We start from the raw sequence: 10218 nt of genomic DNA on the forward strand, positions 1-10218 counted from the left end.
TTACCTCATTCATACGATCAGGCATACTCCTTATTAATCTTTTAATTTCATCCTGCGTAATTGTATTCCATTCGTTTTCGAGAATTATTCGCAGTTGTCGCAGTGACTGAGGAGCAGGTACGTGATTTCGTACTTTCCTGCCGAGGTTGTCCCATAACTGTTCGATTAGATTTAAATCTGGACTATTTGCTGGCCAATCGAGTCGATTTATGCCAATTTCATCGAAGAAATCAAGCACTCTTCTCGCAGTGTGTGGTCGAGCATTGTCTTGCATAAACAAGAAATTCTCTCCGATGAAGGGTGCGTACGGAACAACATACGGAATGAGTATGTCTTCCACGTATACATCTGCGTTCATATTCTTGTCAAAAAAGTGCAGATCTGCATGAGCTTAGCTGAAATTCCTGCCCAAATCATTACAGAGCCTCCATTGTAGCTATGCCTCTCACTTACCGTATAGTCTGCAAATCGTTCTCCACCGCGACGATAAACTCGTTCTCGTCCATCTGGAGAATAGACACAAAAACGAGATTCATCGCTAAAGAGTACTTTGCTCCAGTCTGCGTAAGTCCAGTCTCTATGCTCAACTGCAAAATTGAGTCGAGCTACGCGATGGTGACATTTAAGCAAAGGTACAGCTGCTGGCCTGCGCGAAAGCAGATTTTGTTCCTTTAATCTTCTCCGAACGGTGTTAACGGATACATTAATGTTGCGGACATCCCTTAAATTGTTTCTAATTTGAACAGATGTTCGATGTCTGTCTCTTAACGAATTTGAAACAATAAATCGGTCATCATTGTGATTGGTACATCGAGGACGTCCCGAACCAGGCCTTCTATGGAAAGAATTGGTTTGTAAATACCTGGCATAAGCAAGTTGCACAGTTGACACTGACAAATCAAGTGCCTGATCAAGCAACGTACCTTCGACTTCTGCCATCTTCAATTAAAGCAATAACTTGAGCAGCCTTTTCAGGATTTATCGTCGCCATAATCGACGCAATAATTTCGATGCGAAACAATCAATTATGGTTTAAATTGATGAAGTTGCACGAAGCAACGCGCCTCGAAAGGAAAAGGTCACGGAAAAAGAAAAGTCGTACGAGGCAGCGCTTATCGAAGTGAACAAGTTCGGAAAAGGAAAATTGTTTGTCTTTGTTTATTGTCTTGGCACATACATTTAAGAAAAATCCAGTCAAGCCAGGCGTTAAAACCCGGCGCACCGACAGAATCTCAGTCAAGCCAGAACGTAAGCCCGGCGTACTCAAACTCGCGAAGTCCAGCGTACAAGAGATAGTGCCACTATTGGCGGTGGACCGTACGAAGGCCAAAAGCTGTACGAAGGCAATCTCTGATCGTCTCCGCGGGCACTCTTATATGCCCTGGGCAGCTCGAACTCGCGTGCGAGCCGAGGGGCTCGCGCGCGCGACAACCCAGATCGCCGCGTCGCGGCGGCTCCGTGGACTAGGAGCGCCAGGGAATTTCGACGTTCAGGTGGCGTCCAGCGATTCGGCATCCCGCGCGCTGGGTCACCGCGAACTCAGGCGCGATCCTGAACAGCATATTCAAGCTGTGTACCATAATGGCCAATCGTACGGAGAAGGTAGAGAGCTAGGGACAGCTTCGCGAACTAAAGTGTATACCACAGTGATCATGCGTAACTGAAGGGTAAAGAATGATAACTTTTGATAAAAATTAAATTTCCAATTCGCAAAATTATGTAAATTATTGTATAGAGAATAATGAGCGCGGCTATTGAAATTATGAAAGAGCCAAATGAACCGCAGAGCCTCTTAGCCCCTTAAGCCTCGCTGAATCGACATTTGTTGCAAATTCGAAATTGAATATCTCGACACCTAAATATCCTAGCAGCAAATTTCAAAAACGGTTTGAAAGCTTTGAAACCGTACTTTTCGAAAGATCTATCGAAATTGTGCGCAACGATATTTTTTCAAAATGGCGGGTGATAAAAAGGAGAACATGAAAAGTTGCTAAAAAAAGGTTCGAGCGTGCGATGGCGCATGGAGCAAAGTAAGTGTCGCAGCTCAATGGGACGAAAAGTACCTAAAAGTATAGAATGTTTTCTTTAAAATACTTCGTTATAGAGCTTGATGCGATACTTATTCACTGAATTATGCAAATCTAACAAGAAAACCGCATTTTTAGCAAAATTTGGAACAACTCAGTGAAAAATGATCACATCGAGCTCGGTAAAGTAGCATTTTAAAGATAACACTTTATACTTTCATGTGCATTTGATCCTATTACGCTGCGATACCTGTGCACACCATGCACCATCGCAAACACGGACCTTTGATTATCAATTTTGCATCCTCTCACTTTATCATCCGCCATTTTGAAAAAAATGGCCGATCATAATTGCCATTCAGGTATTCTTAAAGAGGACGTTTCAAGCTTCAATTTGCATTTCTGCGCATATTTGTATCTTCATTATTTACCAAGTTATGATCATTTGAAATTTTGTAATTTCTTCCCAAATTTTTAGTGTACCGGGTTTTTTGCATTTGAGTGTATGTGTGCATATATTTACGTTTACATGTAGATATATTTATTTATTATTATTATTATTATTAAAGAGAAGAGGTCCCACCACCACCCCCGTCGTATTTTTGGCATATATTATCTGACGGTCCTCTTTACTGATGTTGTTACAAAACATATTATTATCCATATATCTCTGATTTAACTCTGATCTAACTCTAAGGCTTGTGTTAATAGTAATGAGACAAGTTTCAGATGACAAATATTAATTAATGCGTACCTAGTCAAATGAGATCTGAGTACGAGGGTAGTTTGATAAGTCAGTGACTTTTTTAATAAAAGATATTTTTTTCGGCAAATAAGCGTTTTATTTCTCAACGTAGTCTCCTTTTAGCTCGATACATTTAGTCCACCGTTTTTCCAATTTTTTTATTCCTTCCAAATAATAGGTCTTCTCAAGGCCCTCAAAATAGGCGTTTGTTTCAGTGATGACCTCTTCATTCGACCCAAATCTCTTACCGCCCAGCCATTTCTTCAGGTTTGGAAACAGGAAATAGTCACAGGGGGCTAAATCTGGTTGGACTCGGGGCCCCGATTAGCAGTTACGCGGCACCGGGGCCTCGACCCAAGTCCCTTCGCAGCGCCACCCGGGGAGGTTTTAGCCGGTAGGAGTCCGGCATAACCCTGGCCCTTCTCCGAGGGTCAGGGTATCCATGATGGATTTCCTCCTCGTCAAAAAAAAAAAAAAAAAAAGGGGGCTAAATCTGGTGAATATGCTGCATGGGGTAGCAGTTCGTAGCCCAATTTATGGATTTTTGCCATGGTGACTACACACGTGTGTACCCGTGCATTGTCCTGATGGAACAGCACTTTTTTCTTCGCCAAATGCGGTCGTTTTTGCTTCAAATCAATATCGAATCTGTCCAAAAGCTCTGAATAATATTCGCCGGTGATCGTTTTACCCTTTTCAAGGTAATCGATGTGAATGATACCGCGTGCATCTCAAAAAACTGTGGCCATGACCTTGTTGGCCGACAGACCCACCTTGGCCTTCTTTGGTGCACGTTCACCCGAAGAAACCCACTGTCTTGATTGTTCCTTGACCTCTGGTGTGGTGTGATGGATCCATGTTTCGTCTACGGTAACGAAACGGCGCAAAAACTCGTTCGGATTGCGGCTGAACATCGCCAAACACTCCTTTGAAATGGTCACACGGTTGCGCTTATGGTCGAGTGTGAGCAATCGCGGCACCCATCGCGCGGATAGCTTTTTCATGTCCAAATATTCATGTAAAATGTGATGTACCCGCTCAGTTGAGATGCCTACAGCCTCAGCCACTTCACGCACTTTCATTCTCCGATCGTCCAATATCATTCCATGGATTTTATCGACGATTTCTGGCGTGACGACCTCTTTTGGGCGACCTGAACGTTCGGCGTCACTTGTGCTGGTACGACCACAACGGAACTCACAAGGGACATTCGGCAACGCGGAAATTCAAAAAAATCTGAAACTCTGCATAATTGTAGAGCAGATATACCTAATAACAAAACAATTTTTCGTTGGTGCCCAAAAACGGTTTTAAGGGAGGAAACAACCCCTTGAACAAAGTTGATTTTTGTCTTTCTAAGCGAATATTATCGAAATTATTAAAGATATGAAAAAATGTTTTAGACAAAAGTTTTATGGTTTTAAAAGTACATTATTATGCTATATTTAGATTTTTTAAAAATGTAAAATTGTGTATAAAATACCCCCCCTCCTTCTCTTTTTTCAAATTGTTAAAATCAATTGTCCAACCAAAATAAAGCTTATTTTATGACAAATTCAACCATATATAATAACATTATGTTTGGAAAAGGCAATATTGAAAAAAAAATTAAACATGATCTTATATGTATGCTACGCGTACCAAACTTAAGGATTCGCTATTTGACGATGGCATTTCTTTCTTCCTCAAATCTTCCTCATAATTGCAAACTGTAAAAGATAAGGAAGGAAGAAAATAGAAAATCTAAAAAAGCAATAAAGTTGATGTTAAGAAGTAAGTAGGAGAAAAATAGCATGATAAGGATACAGTCACTAATATTTAAAAATGTTATAAATTATAAAATTTCACGTAATAGACGTTTATTTTGCCAACATTGCGGCTACCTTTTTCATTAATTTAAACGACGCGTAAATATAAATAAATATGTGTGTGTGTGTATGTGTGTTTTTGTACGTGCGCACGTGTGTGTACATCATGGCAACATGCAAAACACTTGTCACAAGTTTTATGACTGTGCGACCAAAATAGCACTCTTTATCAAGTACAGTGCAATCAAGGTTCATTATATTGACATATGTTATCTTCATTCATTTGCATATAAAAGCTGTCCATTTTGGAATACATTTCAGTGTTATTGAAGCAGTTATTGAAGCAGTACGTATATTATTATTGCTGTGAGAAATGTTTAATTAAAATATCCTTAAGATTTGTATCATAATGTCAGTAATAAATCCAGCTAATGTTATTAATTTGTTAATTGCGACATTTCATTTCACAAATATTGCAATAACTCCTGTTAATCATCAAGAGGTGGAACTCCATGATACAATTACTGATTTAATAAAGAGTGCTATACATCACGATATTACGATCGAACATGAGTGGGGACTTGATTTTGACGATCCATCAGAACCGCATGACGTACAATTTGTAGATGTGTACGATATTGATGCTGAAGAAGATAATTATGGAAATGAAGTTTGCACTGTGGATGATGAAGGTGGAAATGTAAACTTAAATTATAAGAAAAAGGCAATCGAATTTTGGAAGAGTGGAAAGAAAGGACATTTATCTCTTACTTCTGTACAACATCGTTTTAGAAAAGTAAAGTTTAATTAAAAAATAAGAAGAATAATATATAGTAAAATACTTGAGGCTTTTACGGTGTACAGTGACCGGCAGTGATTCGTTCCGCGACAGAGAGAACTCTATTTCCCTTCTCGCGGAACGCATCATTGTCGGTCATTGTACATACAGCTTTGACTATAAGTATAAAGCATCCCAAAAAATTTATTTAAATTGTGTAACAAAAACATACTATATGAATATATGGAGGACATAATATAGTATGAGTATATGGAAAAATAATATAATAAAAAAATATAATATAAGAATATGTGGAAAATAATATTTATTTTACAATATTTATTGTAATATAATATAATATTAATATAATATAAATTATAATATAAATATAATATACATAAATATAATATACACATTATATTATAAAATATTAATATAATATTTATTGTAAAGAGATTATATATTTACTATGAGTATATGCATTGATTTCTAGGAAAATACAATGAGTTAGAGATGCTTTATACTTATGACCAAAGCTATAAATTATATAGTTAGAGTCGCGTTGTTTTTTATTTTAAGTTTTACAATTTGATGTTTCGTGAACATTTAATTCGTATATAACTTCTTTTATTTTTGAATTCGAATTGTTTAATATTGAAATTTGTTTTCTTCTAGGTAAAATCTATTCAACAATTGCACAGATGGCAAGAACATGTAATGCGTGGAGGTTCAAATACAGACAAACTTGTAGTTATTGCTGAATATGTTCTTATAAAATTCCAAGAAGCTGTTAATAGAGGACTTATTATTCATGATATAAATCTGCGAAAATGGGCACTAGAAGCAAAGGAACAAGTGGATTTTTCTTCATTTAAAGCAGGAAATTGGTGGATATGGAATTTTAAAAAGGCACATCGTATTACATCACGTAAAATAACTGCATTTAAAACGCGGTCTTCTCATTTAACTGATCTAACTATACGTCAAAACGCTGAGGAATTTGTAAATACAGTAAAGCCACATATTAATGTAATCGGTGCTGAATCAACTTATAATGCGGACGAAAGTGGCTTTAATTTAGAAATACATGCAGGAAGAACATTAGCTAATGTAGGAGTGAAGACAGTTGGAGCTACTATCCAATCTTTATCTGCTATGACTCATAGCTACACCATTATGCCTATTATATCTGCAGATGGACATCTCCTTTCGCCTTTATAGTATATAGTATATAGTATTAAAAGAATCTACTGGTGTTTTTGGACCACAAGTAGAACAAACTCTTTTTAGACCAGTGAATATTTACATTGCGGCTTCAAAATCAGGGAAATTGACAACTGAACATTTCAAAAATTGGTTCCAAGAAGTGTATCTACCAAACACTGGAGAGAAAAGTATACTACTGCTTGATTCATGGACAGGACATTGCCCGAACCAATTGGAAGAACTTGTACCAAAAGACAAACATGTAAATATTCTAACAATACCAAAAAAAACAACTGCTTTTATATAGCCATTAGATGTTTTTGGTTTCAGAATCTGGAAAAATTTTGTTCGAAGCTTTTCTGATAGTGTTATTATAAATAATTATGACATAAATTTACATTTACGTAATAACATAATAAAATTGCAATCTTTAACACACAATCAACTGTCTTCTCCAAGATTTCGAAATTTATTTAGATATAGCTGGTATAAAAGTGGTTATTTATCAACACGGCCTGAAAAATTTCATAATCCAATCGATTATTGTTATTTTAAAGAAGAAAAACGTATACCAAAATGTAGCATTTGTGGTAAAATGGCTTTTATACGTTGTGCATGGTGCAAGCAATATTTTTGTTTTGAACATTTCTTTGAGCAATATCATTATTGTAATAATTATATAGAATAAATAATATTTTACTGTCCTCAATTCCTGTAAAATTTGTATATATTATAATCCATACCAAAATATAAGATATCTTTCACTCGAATATCTATATCGACTACTTAATTAATAAAACCTATATACTGAATGAAGCAAAACACATACACACAAATGTACACTGAATAAATTTATAAATTATATTTTTCATTATTAAATCCGTGTGTGTTCTCCTTTTTTCTTCATATCATTCATTTCCTTATTTGTTCTTTACAATTGAATTTAAAAGATTATCTATATTAGGGTTATATACACTCTCTCTGCGTCCTCCTTATCATGCTGTTCTTCTTCAACTTACTTCTTAACATCAACTTTATTGCTTTTTTAGATTTTCTATTTTCTTCCTTCCTTATCTTTTACAGTTTGCAATTATGAGGAAGATTTGAGGAAGAAAGAAATGCCATCGTCAAGTAGCGAATCCTTAAGTTTGGTACGCGTAGCATACATATAAGAGCATGTTTAATTTTTTTTTCAATATTGCCTTTTCCAAACATAATGTTATTATATATGGTTGAATTTGTCATAAAATAAGCTTTATTTTGATTGGACAATTGATTTTAACAATTTGAAAAAAGAGAAGGAGGGGGGGTATTTTATACACAATTTTACATTTTAAAAAAATCTAAATATAGCATAATAAAGTACTTTTAAAACCATAAAACTTTTGTCTAAAACATTTTTTCATATCTTTAATAGTTTCGATAATATTCGCTTAGAAAGACAAAAATCAACTTTGTTCAAGGGGTTGTTTCCACCCTTAAAACCGTTTTTGGGCACCAATGAAAAATTGTTTTGTTATTAGGTATATCTGCTCTACAATTATGCAGAGTTTCAGATTTTTTTGAATTTCCGCGTTGCCGAATGTCCCTTGTCAGTAAACCACTTCTTAACCATTGAAATTGATGGTGCAGAGTCCCCATAGTATTTATCAAGCTTTGCCTTGGTTTCGGTGATGGTTTTTTTACGCAAAAAATAATGCTTAATCAGCACACAAAATTCACTTTTTTCCATTTTCGTTAAAATTCAATAGGTTGTCTGCTTTCAATGGCTGCCAAACACTAACTAAATGGCGCAGCTTGCCCAAACTTGTACAGTAGTCTATTAATAGATGGCAGTTGACGGGAGCAGTGCTGCATTTAAAGTTACTGCGCGGAAAATTCAAAAAGTCACTGACTTATCAAACTGCACTCGTATCTCACATTTGATGTAGGTACGCATTATTAGTTAATACTTGTCATCAGAAACTTGTCTCATTGTTTATTATAAAATCTCATTATTATTAACACAAGCTTAGAGTTAGATCAGAGTTAAATCAGAGTTTTGCAGTTGACCACATGACATGCATAATATATTTAAGGTCTGTTTTAATAGCCATGACTTCAAAGATGTCTCTAATAAAATATTCAACTTGATTTCAAAGTTAAATGAGAGATCTTCAGTAATAGCGCTATTTTTATAAATACATGAATATCGCATTTGTATCATTTAATTGAAACGTTTGAATAGAACTTTGAATAATCATCTGAGTATTTCACAATGAGACAAGTTTCAGGTGACAAGTATTAATTAATGCGTACCTAAGTCAAATGAGATCTGAGTATCTCTCACTTAATGTAGGTACGCATTATTAATTAATACTTGTCATTTGAAACTTGTCTCATTGTTTATTATAAAATACTCAGATAGTTATTCGAAGTTTTATTTAATTTCAGTTATTAAATGATATATGTGACATCCATATATTTGTAATAGCGCTTCGACTGGAGATCTCTTATTTAACTCTGAATTTGAATCTGAATATCTTACTAGAGACAAGTTTGAAGTTGCAACTATTAATATTGGGTTGGCAAGAAAGTAATTTCGGTTTGCGCCAATAGAAAGCGTTATGTTTGTGTCGTTATTCTTCTGTCAATGTTATAATTTTTTTCTTTTCAGATTTGGTAGTTGACATTCTTAGGTTACTATAGAAACAAATTCCGTGTTTTGTTTACAACTGTTGGTTTACGGTCAATTTTAATATGGAGTGCAAAAATTATCATTTTCGCCATATTTTATTTTTTTATTTTCGTACAGGCAAGAAAGCGGCTGAGGCTCATAAAGAGATATGTGAAGTTTATGGTGTTGGTTGCATAACAGAACGCACGTGTCAGAATTGATTTAAAAAATTTCGTTCTGGAGATTTTTCACTTAAAGATGATTAACGTTCTAGCCGACCTTCTGAAGTTGATGAAGACAAAATGAAAGCCATAATTGAATCAAATCGTCATATAATTGTGCGAGAGATGGCAAAAAGGTTAAATGTGTCACACAGAACAATTGAAAATCACATAAGACGTCTTGGACTCGTTAAGAAGCTGGATATTTGGGTTCCGCACGAATTGAAAGAAATTCACTTAACACAATAAATCAATATTTGCGATACGCATTTCAAACGTAATGCAATCGATCCTTTTTTGAAGCGAATTATCACTGGTGATTAAAAATGGATTGTCTACAACAACATTAATCGAAAAAGATCATGGTCCAAGCATGATGAACCGGCATAAACCGTATCGAAAGCTGAATTGCATTAAAAAAGATCATGCTGTCAATTTGGTGGGATTACAAAGGTGTTGTGTATTTTGAGATGCTTCCAAGCAACCAAACGATCAACTCAGATGTTTACTGCCAACAACTTATGAAATTGGAGGAAGCAATCAAAGAGAAAAGGCGAGAATTGGCAAATCGTAAAGGAATCGTGTTCCACCACGACAATGCGTGGCCCTATACATCTTTAGCAACACGTACGAAATTATTAGAGCTTGGTTGGGAAGTGATGTCACATCCTCCATATAGCCCGGACCTTGCACCATCGGATTATCATTTATTTCGAAGTTTACAAAACTTTTTAAACGGTAAAAATTTCAACAACAACAATGATCTCAAATCGCACT

The 10218-nt window shown here is 35.5% G+C and overlaps 1 protein-coding gene across 1 annotated transcript; it reads right to left on the reverse strand.

The window, feature by feature from the left end:
- Positions 1–3355: 3355 nt before the first annotated feature.
- On the reverse strand, positions 3356–3950 carry LOC112590479 (uncharacterized). The gene has a single exon (XM_025307149.1). The coding sequence runs from the start codon at positions 3873–3875 to the stop codon at positions 3504–3506; it is 372 nt and encodes a 123-aa protein (XP_025162934.1). The 5' UTR covers positions 3876–3950; the 3' UTR covers positions 3356–3503.
- Between the last annotated feature and the right edge of the window lie 6268 nt (positions 3951–10218).

This window comes from Harpegnathos saltator, unplaced genomic scaffold (assembly GCF_003227715.2).
Source record: "Harpegnathos saltator strain DR-91 unplaced genomic scaffold, Hsal_v8.6 scaffold832, whole genome shotgun sequence".
Taxonomy (NCBI): Eukaryota; Metazoa; Arthropoda; class Insecta; order Hymenoptera; family Formicidae; genus Harpegnathos; species Harpegnathos saltator.